The 14,919-nt window shown below is 30.8% G+C and overlaps 1 protein-coding gene across 2 annotated transcripts in view; it reads left to right on the forward strand.

Annotated features, from left to right (window-relative positions):
• Nucleotides 1-11,990, forward strand: part of SNTG1 (syntrophin gamma 1) — a 795,508-nt gene extending 783,518 nt beyond the window's left edge. For both annotated transcript variants that reach the window (XM_028518478.2, XM_028518479.2), the window contains one exon: nucleotides 9,903-11,990. In XM_028518478.2, coding sequence (XP_028374279.1) covers nucleotides 9,903-10,061 — 159 coding nt within the window. In that variant the 3' untranslated portion in view covers nucleotides 10,062-11,990. The remainder of the gene's footprint in view (nucleotides 1-9,902) is intronic.
• Nucleotides 11,991-14,919: the final 2,929 nt, after the last annotated feature.

Raw genomic sequence — 14,919 nt, forward strand, 5'->3', positions numbered from 1 at the left:
CCCCTAGAGCAAGGGACATAAAAGAAGGAATAAACAAATGACAGCTCATCAAAATAAAAAGCTTCTGCACAGCTAAAGAGAACAGTATTAAAATAGAGAACAATCTGTATGGGAAAACATATTTGCCAATGATACCTCAGCAAGAGTTTGATCTCCAAAATATATAAAAAGGTAAGAAGACAAGCAACCCAATTATAAAATGGGCAAAGGACTTGAACAGACACTTCTCCAGGGAGGACATGCAGAGGGTCAAGAGACACATGAAAAGATGCTCACTATTGCTAGATATCAGAGAGATGCAAATTAAAACCACAATGAGATACCACCTCACACCCTTCGGAATGGTCATGATATGCAAAGTAACAAACAAGTGTTGGAGAGGTTGTGGTGAAAAGGGAACCCTGGTACACTGTTGGTGGGATTGCAGACTGGTACAACCACTATGGAAAACAGTATGGAATTTCCTCAGAAAACTAAAAATGGGTCTGCCTTTTGACCCAGCAATTCCACTGCTAGGATTATATCCTAAGAACCCTGAAACATCAATCCAAAAGAACCTATGCACCTTCATATTCATAGCAGCACAATTTATGATAGCCAAGTGTTGGAAGCTACCTAGGTGCCCATCAGTAAATGAATGGATGAAAAAACTATGATACATTTACACAATGGAATTCTATGCAGCAGAAAGGAAGAAGGAGCTCCTACCCTTTGCAACAGCATGGATGGAACTGGAAAGCATTATGCTAAGTGAAATAAGCTAGGCGGTGAAAGACAAATACCATATGATCTCACCTTTAACAGGAACCTAAACAACAAAACAAACAAACAAGCAAAATATAACCAAAGACACTGAAATAGAGAACAGGCTGACCAGAGAGGAGAGGGGAGAGAATTTCAGGGGAAAGGTAGAAGGGTTTACAGGAACAAATATAAAGGACACATGGACAAAAACTAGTGGGGGTGGCAATGGGAGGGAAATGGGGAGCTGGGGGCTTGGCTGGGATGGGAGTAAAAGACAGAAAACTGTACTTGAACAACAATTAAATAAAAAAGGGAAAACATGAAAAAATAACAGATAGTTTCTCTTAATAATCAAAAACAATGAGAAATTAAGGTATAGCTAAATTAAACAATAAAAAAAAATAATTTGTCACCAGTTGATCTGCACTACAAATAATACTAGAGTCCTTAGGAATTAAAAAAAAAAAGACAGTAACTTGAATCCACATGAAAAAACTAAGAACACTTAAAGGTAAATACATAATTAAATATAATGGGCAATATAAATACATTTTTGTTTGTAATTCTCCTTTTCAAAAAAACAATTTTATAAAACAATTATTATAAAACAAGGTCTTTGGACCTGTAATTTATAAAGATATAATATATATTGCAATAATATAAGAGGGGGAAGGAACAGAGATATATTTGAACAATTTTTTAGTAATATTGAAATTAAGTTGGTATTGATCTAACAAGATAGTTTTAAGATATTAATTATAGTTCCACAATAAGAAAATAATTAAGTATATAGTAAAAAAGAGAAATATATATAAATATACATATATTTATATATATATATTTATTGTGTTTAACAATATATACACACATAAAGGAAAACAGTAATGGAGAAATAAAGGAACAAAAAAGACAAATATATAGTAAACAGATAGGAAACAAGATATAAATTTTAAAATAAAATTTGTTTACCTTTTGTACACCAAAAATAAAAATAATATGTACTTTTGGCACAGCATGGATGGAGCTGGAGATTATTATGCTAAGTGAAATAAGCCAGTTGGTGAAAGACAAGTACCATATGACCTCACTTATAACTGGAATCTAATGAACAGAATAAACTAATGAGAAAAATAGAACCAGAGACATGGAAATATGACAGCTGTAGGAGGGGAGGATGGAGAGGGAGTATGATGGGAGGAAGGAGAAGGGATTAGTCAAAGAACATGTATGAATGACTTATGAGCATGGACACCTGAGAGGGGATAGACTGTGGGCAAGAATGGTGGGCTGGGTAGAGGTGGGCAAAAAGGGCAAAAATGGGACAACCATAATAGAATAAGCAATGAAAAATAAAAAATAAAATAAGTGGGTTAAATATTTCAAACAAAAAGGAAAGATTAACAAAGAAATATTCTAGATTTTTATATTAATCTTTTAATTTTATTTTTTATTGTTGTTCCAGTATAGTTGTCTCCATTTTACCCCCACCACTTCCTCCATCACCACCCTACCCTCTTTGGCTTTGTTCACATGTCCTTTATACATTTGTCTTGATGGCCCTTTTCCTATTTTCCCCCATTATCCCTCTCCCCTCACCCCTCTGGTTTGTCAGTTTGTTCTTTATTTCCATGTCTCAGGTTATATTTTGCTTGCTTGCTTGCTTTGTTGATTAGGTTCCACTTATAGGTGAGATCATATGATATTCATCTTTCACTGTGTGGCTTATTTCACTTAACATAATGCTCTCCAGATCCATCCATGCTGTCACAAAGAGTACAAGCTCCTTGATTTTTATATTAATCTTTATATTTGCACTTATTTCTTTTTTAATTTGGAGAGTTTATTTATACTTGACACCTAATTTTAACAACCAATGTCACCCTAATAAATTTACTTTAAAAATTTTTAAATATTAATGAAAAGGTAGGCAGTCATGAAATTCCCCAAAATATTCTGAGCATCAGCTGTAGCTGGCCAAGATCGGAATTAAAGCTTTATCACAAAGAATCTATAAAATGGAAGGTAATGTATATACAAATAACAACATTAGAATTTAATATTATGCAATACTGGGTACACAGCTAGTTTTATTATATAAAGTTTAAAACATGGGGTTATTATTGAGGCAAATGTACTTGAACAATAAAACAACATGTGATAAAACATTAATTAAAACTGATGCTTTTTCTGAATGTATGAGGCTATTAAAATAGCTTCATAAAAATTGAAATATAATAGAAATATGTATCATATTAGTTTTAGGTGTACAACATAATGCTTTAGTATTTGCATTTATTGTGAAATGGTCACCACAATGTCTGTGTAACATCCATCACAATACAGTTATATATTTTTCTTTGATGAAGACTTTTATGATTTATTCTCTTTGCTACTTTCTGGCAACCACCAATCTGTTTTTTATATTTGTAAGCTTTTTTTTTAATCCACATATAAGTTAGATTATACTCCATTGTCTTTTTTTTTTACTTCTTTTACTTAGCACAATGATCTTAAGTTTTATCTGTGCTGTTGCAAATGACAAAAATTCATTCTTTTTCATGGTGAATTCCATCATCCATCATACACACACACTACTTTTATTTATTCATTCACCCATTGATAGACACTTAAGTTGTTTCCATTTTTTAGCTATTGTAAATAATGCTATGTTGAATATGGGGGTTCATATCTTTTCAAATTAGTGTTTTTATTTTGTGCAAGTAATTACCCCAAAATGGAAATGCTATGTCATATAAAATTTACTTTTTTAACCATCACTGTAGGATGTAATTTATTATTGATTTTAGAAGGAGAGAAGGGGGTAGAGAGTAGGGGGAAGAGGGGAGAGAGAGAGAAAGAGAAAGAGATCCATTGGTTGTTTCTCATACACATTGTGACCAGGGATCAAACCTGCAAACTTTTTGTGTATAGGATGATGCTCCAACCAACTGTACCACCCAGCCATGGCTATATTTAATTTTTTTAGAATATCCATACTCCTGTCTGGCGTAGCTCAGTGGATTGAACATGGGCTGCGAACCAAAGTGTCGCAGGTTCGATTCCCAGTCAGGGTACATGCCTGGGTTGCAGGCCATGACCCCCAGCAACCACACATTGATGTTTCTCTCTCTCTCTCTCTCTCTCTCTCTCTCTCTCTTTCTCCCTCCCTTCCCTCTCTAAAAACATAAAAATTAAAAAAAAAATAAATCTTAAAAAAAAGAATATCCATACTCTTTTCTGGAGTAGCTGAACCAATTTACATTTCTATCAAGACTGCACAAAGGTTCCATTTTATCCACATCCTAGCCAACAATTGTTACTCATTTTTTTATATATATAGTAGCCATTCTAACAAGCATGAAGTGAAGTATCATTTTGGTTTTGGTTTCCACGTCCCTGATGATTAATGATGTTGAGCATCTTTTCCTGTATATGTTGGCCATTTGTATGTCTTCTTTGTGAAAAATGTCTGTTCATCTCTTAACTGATTTTTTTGCTATTAAGTAATATAAAGTCTTCATATTTTTGCATACTAACCCCTTATCAGATATATGATTGGTGATTATTTTCTCCTGTTCGATAGTCTGCCTTTTCATTTGTTGATAAGTTCTTTTCCTATGCAGAAACTGTTTAGTTTGATGTATTCACACTTGTACATTTTTGCTCGGTTTTTGAAATCTGATCTCCAACAAATATTGCCAAGAATGTTGTAAAGAGCTTTCTTTCTTTCTGACAGAGAGAGAGAGAGAGAGAGAGAGAGAGGGATTTGCTGTTTTTCTTATTTATGCATTCATTGGTTGCTTCTTGTATGTGCCCTGATTTTAGAGGAAAAGTTTTCAGCTTTTCACTGTTGTGTGTATTATCTTTGGGTTTGCCATACATTGACTTAATTATGATGGTATATGTTCCCTCTCTACCCACTTTGTTAAGAGATTTTAATCATAAATGTATGTTAAATTTTGTCAAATATTTTCATGCATATTTTAAGATGCTTATGATTATTATCCTTCATTTTTGTTAGTGTATATCACAGTATTTGATTTGTGGCTGTTGAACTATGTTTATATACTTGAAATAAATCCACATGATCATGTGTATGATCTTTTTAATGTTTTGTTGAATTTGATCTGTCAATATTTTGTTGAAGATGTTTGTATCTGTGTTTATCAGGGATATTTGTGAGGTAGGTGTTTTTTTATGTTTTATTTTATTTTATTACTAATAAATGTATAATTGTCTCAACTTTCAGCCCATTACATCTTTTATATTCCATTAGTAACCATATTTTAATAATTTTTCCCTTAAAGTCTGTTTTGTCAAATGTCAGTGTAACTATTCCAGCTTTCTTTTGGCTTGTATTTTCTTAGTATATATTTTTCTTTGTTACGATTCTTAGTCTCCTTGCACACTTAAGTTTTAGGTATATTTCATAAAAAAAAACAATAAAACTGTGATTTGTTAAATCCAATCTGACAGTTTTCTTTTTTAACTGGACACTTTAAATCACTTGTGTTACTGTGATTATAGTTACTGTCAAACTGTCAAACTGTCAGAGGTAGGTGTTTATCTTCATGAATTTCACACTTAGAAATTCATAGAGAAAAATACAGCTTTTGCTGCATCCCATAAGTTTTAGTATGTTCTATTTGTCTTTTCATTGTCTCAATACCTTTTATTATTTCTCTTTTTATTGTTTAATTAACCATTGCTTGTTTAAAGTACTTGTAATTATTTTCCTAATTCTCACCTAAGGATATATTTATTGATTTTTTTTAAAGATTTTATTTATTTATTTTTAGAGAGGGAAGGGAGGGAGAGAGAGAGAGAGAGAAACATTAATGTGCGGTTGCTGGGGGTTATGGCCTGCAACCCAGGAATGTACCCTGGCTGGGAATCGAACCTGGGACACTAGGATATATTTATTGATTTTTAAAGAGAGAGAGGGTAAAAATCATTGATACATGAGAAAGAAACATTGATCGTTTGCCTCCTGCACACACCCCGACTGGGGATGGGACCCACAAACTAGGTATGTGCCCTGATCAACTCACAATCCTTTGGTGTCCTGGACTATGCTCCAACCAACTGAGCCACCTAGCCAGGGCTAAATTTTTCAATTTTCTTTTTGTAATTGATTTCTGTTTTTATAGCATTGTGGTAAAAAAAAAATGTTGCTTGAGATTATTTCAAATTTTAAAATTTATTAAGACCTTCTTAATGACCTAACATATAATCTGTCCTGGAGAATATTTTATGTGTTCCTTAGAAGAATGTACATTCTGTTCCATTTGGATAGAACTTTCTGTTAACTTCATCTGTTCTAATGTGCTATCTGAGGTTCATCTTTCCTCATTGATTTTTCTATCTGGTGATCTATCCAATCATTTAAGTGTGGTATTAAAGTCTCCTATTAATATTATATTACTGTTTATTTCTCCCTTTAGCTCTGTTAATATCTGTGAATATATATATATATATATATATATATATATATATATCCTAATTTCTTAAGTGTTGGAAAAATATTATTGACTTTACCTATTGACCTATTTTTTTTTTCTGCTCAGTTAGAGGAAAAATGACTTCTTAAGGCCTTCTATAGAGACTTATTGTGTAATTTCTTTCCACACAGGTACTCATGAATCCATTCCTTATGAGCTCTTCTAACACTTCTCCATAAAAAATGTTCCTGTAAACAGTAAAAATGACCTCCATGTTGTTAAATTTAATGGTCAATTTCCAGTTGCCATTATACCATACTCTACTTTCACTTTCTTGGCAAATACTGGTCCCTTTCTCTGCTGGTTCTTTCTTATTTTCTACATTTTTCTTTACTCTAGGATCCCAGGAATTAGTTCTTAGTCCTTTTCTCTATATACTCTCTACACCTTGATCTTTTCACCCAGACCACAGGTTTACTTATAATTTACATGCTGACAGATCCTAAATTTTTAATCCATTCCTAATTTTTCCTTAAATAAATTTAAACTAATCTTTACATCTATATACTTATCCCTTGCAATTCTAATTTGCTCCCAAATGCAACATGTCCAAAATCAAACTCTTGATTTTTATGCCAAATTTGTGTTTCCCTCAATTCTTCCTTTGTAGTAAATGAAAACTTTCTCTTAGTTGTTCAAACATAGATCTTAGAATCTTTACTTAACTTTAAATTCTACCTCTTTTCTCATTGGAAATCTTTAAACCTCCTTTCCTTTTTAAAAATCTTATTCCCAAATTGCTCATTCTCAACAGTATAGCAGAAAATATCATTTTAAGATTTGCATCAATTTTTGTCACTTCTAGACTAAAGAATCACCAGCAGTTTTCCATGTCACTCACAGTAAAATTCATAAAAGTTCCATATAGCTGCACCAATTCTGGACTATGTTATTTCTTTAATCTCAATTACTATTAATTACTATAATTTGTCCCCTGCCACTAGAATGTAGGTCCCATCAGTACATTTTTTGTCTATCTTGCTAACTATTGTATCTTTTCACCAGTAAAAACACTAAATGCATAGTAAGCACCAGCAATATTTATTGATGAATGAATGATTAGTTTAGAAAGAATTTGTGCTTAGTGTGAGATTCAGGAGGATCAGAAGAACTTCATTAAAAGAAGGTAGCAAATAACTAGGTAGAAGTCGTCTGTGGACGCTCAGTAGATAGATAAATGTGTAGTTATAAAACTCACATTAAAAAGAGTTAAAGAAGGGCATTGGTTCTATATAAGAAATAACTGAAGCCCAAGGAGTGATGTACTTGTCAAAGGTGACCATTGAGGCTGAAGAAATATGAGTTGACCTTGGAATCAATGTCCAAACTTGAACACATCTCTGCCTCTTGCTTTCTCTTACATATTTTTGCCTATGACTCACTCCCCTGAGAATAGGTACAAACATTTTATAGTGCCAACCTACATTACATAATTGACATACAATTGACATGGTGTGAATAATGAAAACTATTAATCCTTCCAAAAATTTTACATATTTAGGTATTTGGCTTTTAATAACTATTATATAATATCTAATATATTAAATTTACAGCAGAGTTAATTTTTACAAAAAAGTTATTTGTTATATTTTTTGTCATGCTGCAAGTTTCAACAATATTCTTCCTTTCACCAAGAATGAATTGTGTGTTTTGTTGTTGTATTTATTTAATTGTACACAGGCACATCTCATATTTTCCAAAATGTTCCCATTCTTTTTATGTATGGTGGACTTAATATGGGTTGACCCAGGAAGCATCAAAGTCTGCAACTGCATTCAATATGCTCACTGCGCAAAGACTGAAGAGGTGAACAGAGTTAAGGAAGGAGAAAACCTCTTAGTTAACCAATAACATATCATAGTACCACTGAAGTGGGTACTGTTAAAAAACTTATGGAATAATGATGGAATAACTAAAATAATTTTTACATGGAAGCATTTTAGGATATTAGAATAGTTAACTGAAATATTTCCTTTTTCTAGAATAAGTCAATATTTGCCATAAGAAATTATGAAATATTGGTTTTAAAGGGAATTGCTGAGACAGTATAGCTATTTTTATCTATGTTGTACATAGATAAAAGTCTACATGGTGCTATATTTCTATATTTTATAAGTCTACATTGTGCTATATTGCACTCCTATGGCATAAACAGAGAAAATATTCAAAAAGTGTATCATTTTATTTAAATAGTTTCCCTAATTATATTTTGCTCACTTGTTTGTTTTGTGGATGAAGTGCCACTTATAGGTGAGATCCTATAGTATTTGTCCTTCACTGCGTGGCAATTTTTTCATTTAGCATAAATGCTCTCCAGATCCATCCATGGATGGATGGGGTATGGGGAGTCATGGAGGGGAAATTGAGACAACTGTACTTGAACAACAATAAAAAGAATAAATGGATGCAATAAATAAATAAATAGTTTCCTGGTAAATGAAGATATTAAAATATGTCCTAAATGAATTGCTTTTCTATTTGTGTTATTTTCCATTTCCATGTACTATAAATTGCAATACAATGGTAATGTGCACATTGATTATAATTTTGTATCTTTTATTACAAATATGCAGTTATATAGCAATAACTTCACCATCAATTTCATATGGTTTATTACTCCTTTGCTGTTTTCTTTATAAGTTTATTATATATACTTAATTAAGCATATATATTTTTTCTCACAATTCCCTTAGAATTAAATAATTTTATGGTTTGTATTTTTATGGATTTTCTTTTATTTCTTTTTTTAAATTTTATTGTTTTTCAAGTACAGTTGTCTGTCTTTCCTCCCCCACTCCCCCTTCCAGCCATCCTCACCTCCCTCTGCTGATCCCACTCCCCCTTGGTTTTGAGCCTGAGTCCTTTATAGTTGTCCATGAAAACCCTTCTCCCCTTTCCCTCCATTATCCCCTTCCCCCACCCCTCTGGCTACTGTCCATTTGTTGTTAATTTCAATGTCTCTGGTTATATTTTGCTTGCTTGTTTGTTTTGTTAATTACGTTCCACAATTTTTATGGATTTTCAAAAGTGTTTAAAATATATCCCAAAATTACCTTATGATTTTAACAAAAACCAAGTGCAACAATTAACATTATTTAAATTAAAATTAATAAAATGCATTATTTTTTTAAACTGAACCCCATGGCTCCTAATGTAATGAACATTCATGCCTCCGTTTTTTTCAGGAATTCGTACTCAGTGTTGTATGACAAATAGTAACTTATTCTAAAGCGTAGTGAATGATGTTTTCTAAAATCATTCCAAACCAAAGCTGTCATTTGAAGTGTGTACAAAGAAATAAAAATACTTTTTAAACTACTCTTATGATTCTCTTTAGTTATACTTTATCAATAATAAAATTTTGATCTAGCCAAATATATTTTATGCAACATTTACCAATATTGAAATAACTTTCATTAGTAATAAGTATGCCTAGTCCTTCAAGGTCTTAGATCATCATGTTTCAAAGTAAATCTGCAATATATATGAAATTTGCCTATCGAACAAAACTTCCTACAGTTGCCAAACATTAGAAATAGTTTATTATAGTCAAATTTATTGCAGTTGAAAAATGTTTAGCTATGGATGTACTTGTCTACTTGCTATCAATTTTTTAAAGGAAAACTTTTTTCTGATCCACTTCTCTTTTCTTTTCAGGAGCTGGAATTTTCAAATCTATTTGCTGTTCTTCACTGTATTCATTCATTCTTTGCTGCCAAAGTAGCTTGTTTGGACCCCCTCTTTTTAGGCAGTCAGGCTACTGCTTCTGCTTCTGGCAGTTCCACTTCTACAAGCAAAGTAAAGTATACAACTTGATATAACTGAGCTTTGTATCACCACTTACCATGACTTTATAAATAGAATAAACAGATTCATCATTTTAGACCTCAGAGAAACAATAATATCATCAGGTCAACAGTGAAGTCAAAATAAAATTTCATCAGAAAAAAAAATGCTCATAAGGGGATCTCCAAGGCATTTCTATTTTAGAAGACATCTGTGAATAATTCTAAATGAACAGAACAGCTTAATCTCATTTGGTTGATTTGTACCAGTTTACTGCTTTCATTAAAAGTGAAGAAAAAAAGTGAATGGTTTGAATTATGTAAATAATATAAAAATTGTAAGCTATCTATAAATAAAAAACAATTAAATGGCTATTTCTGTATTTTAGATTATTTTGTATGTGAATACATGTTAGATCAGATCGTGAATTAATAATGCTTTATAATTTTATTATGAGCAGCCTAAGGGAGGCAAAAAGCCCATATGGCAACAAGGACACTAGCATGCAAAATATCTCATCAAAGAAAAAAACACTTTAATTTGCAGATCTAGATTTCTCCTTATAGTCCTCATCACATGATTTGACACTGACACTCTAGTTTTGTTTATCTTATTGTAAAGTATTCCTAAAAACTGCAAAAGGATAATAACATTGACCTATGGTAGGTGCAATGTGAAGTGAACTATTTCCTCCTTGGATCACTTATACTAAATGTTTTATTCACTACCAGTGTTAATTTAATTATGAATGAAGGAAACATTCATGAATATATATTTTGTCCTTCATTTAGGAAGATTTATATGTTACCTAAAAGATTTATTTTCAAGTTAGTTTCATAAGTTTTCAGTGACTCCAAAACTTTTGTGGAAAAACATAATATCAACAGCTCTGGTGTGAGAAACAATTCTTTGTAAACCCAATTCTAGCTAATTGTGAATTAAAATGTTTCTACAAAGTGATCTCAAATCTATTATTATGTTAGTTAAATTATTTTTTCACATGAGTAGTATTTAATGATAATATAGAGATACAAAAATAAAAATTAAAATTTTTATCTTACCATGTCATAAAAACTTATTATATAACTCCAAACAATTTGGGTTAATTTAGGGATATTTTCTAAGGAATTCTGGATGTGAAGAGGCTGGAAATTTGAAAACATTGGGTTGGGGGGTGTGTGCACACAAGTCAGATTCCAGATATCACATAACTTTGTGTATAATGTGGAAAACATTTTTTGTCCTTTACTACTGAGCTCTGCTTTTAAACAACCAGCTACCTATTAAATAAAAGGAAACAACACTTTCCTATTAATACACATGTTCCCAACTGAAGCAAAATTGGATACTTCCTTATGAAAATGATTAAGTATCTAATAATGTGATTTGATATATTTTGTAAATAGTAGAAAAAAATACCACTTAAGGGAAAAATAAATTGTAAAAGGTTTTTACCATTATAATGAAAAAAATAGCATACAACTATTTCTATAGTCATAGATTATCGATTTACATCTGATTAAAATTCTGAATCACATTAAATTTTTTTTAAACAGTAAGTTTCATGATTTTACATGGGCAAGTGTTGAGTTTGGCCTAGGTCATGTTATTAAGAGAATGTTGGAAAAAATTAACAATTAGTATAATTTATTTTGACCACAGAAGTAACTAATATGTATAATTAGGGTGATACTGTAGAATTTCTCCTCAATATGTATCAACAAACACAAAAGTCATTCTAAAATAAGAAGCCCACAGAAGATAGGCTTTACTAACCCATTATTGTTTGTAATTGAGAAAAAAATTGAGGCATCAACCTTAGGACATGAAGCTGTAGCAGCCAGCTCATTACAGAATCTCTGCTACTAACTAGAGTTGTATCCCTCAGTGTGCTCCACCTTGAGATAACCTCTGTGTGTCCACATTGTGATAAGCTGGTCTACAAGAAATATGAAGTGGAATAGTTAGTCAAAAGAAAAAAATGTTTAAATCTTTATGTAGTTGTAATATAGTTATTAAAAATTAATGTCAGATTTTTAAAAGCTCTATTTTAAAAATACAAAGGCAATTGGTGTAAATGTCCTTTATGTTACATCATAAAAATATTCGAGCCTGTACTTATGTGTATGATGAAGAAAAATATACACAAATAGACATGTATGGGTGTATATCTCCTTGTTTAATACAGACACATACACTTACATATATACAAATATATATATAATGAAATTCTGATGGACTATATTAAAATATTCCAAATACATATACTTAATATCTTTAAATTTATGTTATAATTTATAACTTGAATTAAAATTTATGATAATACTAAATTTATTTTTGATACTATTGATACAAAAAAAGCCTAAAATGCTACATAATATGATTAGTTGAACAGCCACTTATTAAAAATATTATTCTGATTTTTCTTAGTCAACAGGTAGTATTTAGCATTTTCTTTTATAGTTTAATATTAGTTACTGTCATTTGTTATAACTTGGGTTAATTGAATGTGAAAGCTCATAAATAAAAAATAGATTAATCTCTATTTCTCAGATAATTTAGATTTAGAAGCATTAGATTTATTCATATTAAAACCTAGTTTATACTAGAGCACATTTTAACAGAAGAAAACTTAATTTTGTGTTAACTCTTCTAGTGCCTTGGTATATGTTTGTGTACATTACATGTATATATATGTACATATGTATATAAGTATTCATTTGCATATACATGCACACATTTCAAGGGTTCATTATAGTGTGCATAGTGCAAATTCAAGGAGAATATTGTATAGAAGATACTAAGGTCAGAGAAAGGAGTTCAAATATTTTGAATTTTGCTAATTATTATAATAACATATTTTGCCTGATGAAACTAACAATTCATTTAAGCTAAAGTAAATTAAAGCAGGGGAATTTAAATTTGTTATATTGCAAAAAATATTTATTTAAAACTACTTTAATAGATAATATATGTGTAATGTGTATTCTAACATTTATCATCCAGCACTAATTTAAGGGAGAATAATAATTTCTTGCCCATTTTCCAGACCTGTAACAACTTATAATTTTAATGCTTCATTTAATGCTTGCTACTGTCATTTAGCAAGTAGAAAAGTAATTACTTGAAAATAAATGTCAAGCCCTTATTAACTACGTAAGCAGAGAAAGCATTAGTTTGTAGATTGACATTTCCCTCATCTACAAAAAACTTGCTTATAAAAGCTTGCTTATAAACTTTTGTCTACATAGAATGCTAGATTTGAGAGAATTTTGATTTGTCATTGTGATGAGTACTAATTTGAAAATTATCTAGTTTTACTGCTAGAAATCAGCAGTGTGGAGAAGCTTTAAATGCACAAGGACAATCTTGTGCTTTACTTTTTAAGGTAAATGTAGATGTTCTGATATTAATAACAAACATTTTGCCACTCAATACTGCCGTACCATGAATTCGCCTTACAGAATTCTTTTATTCATTCCTCTAGAACTGTTATTTATGATTTATTCTTCTTTCTTAATATTTTAAAATCATAATTCACTTATTTGCACATTTGAAGTTGCCCTCAAAGATAAATAAAATATTATAAATATTATATATTTTATAGATATTAAAATAAAATGAAAAATACCAGAAATTTAACATGTAAATGTATTTATTTCATTTTTAATTGTTTTGGTGAATGTTTGTAAATATAAATTAATATTTGTGACAACAAATCACTTTGTTCTTTAAGTTTATTAATGTACTACTAATAAAACTGTATCTTTTTTAATGAAGTATACTGGAAAATAAAAACAAATACTTTTTACTACATTCGTGTTTTCATTTCTGGGGATAGCTTGTAAGTTTTACTTATGTTAAGAGCATGACCCTGAGAGACATAACTGCACTGAACAAGAGCAGATGTGAGCTCTCTGCCTTGGGGCCACATCTCTTCAGACGTGATCTGTTCTGGCCAGTCAATGTTTATGACTATTGTATATCTAATCTCTAGAAGGCCTTAAAGATTAAAGAAAGATGTTATGTGACAAATTACTAAAACAACCCGAGTCACAACTATTGAAAGCATGACAACTTTTATATCTTCACAGTGGTCCATTATGAGCTGAATCCATATTGAGTAGATTAATCTGACAGGGCATTGTTATCTGGTTCTTTGTCACTAGAAGAGCTCATCATTTTATGTCATACAGGGTCACAGATGTCTTTGGGTAATTACAGCTTCATAAAAGTGATTGCTCACATAAATTATTTTAATGTTTAATCTATATAAATTATTTATTATTTATAATATATCTAATATCAATATTATTTTAGTAAACACATGCACAAATGAGATATGTCTCTCATTTTTTGGTATACTCAATTTTTGTTTTGAAAAAAATCCAAAAAATTATGCATGCTCATCATAGATAATTTAAGCATTTGAATACAAGACACAAAATAAAACAAATAGATATTATATTCAATCCCACAACCACAAAAATGTGCATTATACATTTTAGATAAATGTTACTTTGTACTTGTCTATGCTTATATAGAGGTAAAAAATAGTTGATGTGCATAGATTCGAATGCTTCTATAAATGTATCCCCTCAAAATTACAATGTAAAATGAATAGCTAACTGTGTTTTGGGAGTATATATAAACAAGAATAGCAAAATGTGGATTTTTAAAAGTTAACTACATACATTTGACCTTTGACTAAAATGAGGATTAGGAGTAATGACCCCTGTGCTGTCAAAAATCTGCATATAAATTTTTACTCCCCTAAATTTTAATTACTGTCATTCTTGGTATCTGTGGGAAGATTGGTTCCATGGCACCCTGTGCATACCAAAATTCACTGATGCTGAAGACCCTTATATAAAATAGCATAGAAGAA

Source organism: Phyllostomus discolor, chromosome 7 (assembly GCF_004126475.2).
Source record: "Phyllostomus discolor isolate MPI-MPIP mPhyDis1 chromosome 7, mPhyDis1.pri.v3, whole genome shotgun sequence".
Classification (NCBI taxonomy): Eukaryota; Metazoa; Chordata; class Mammalia; order Chiroptera; family Phyllostomidae; genus Phyllostomus; species Phyllostomus discolor.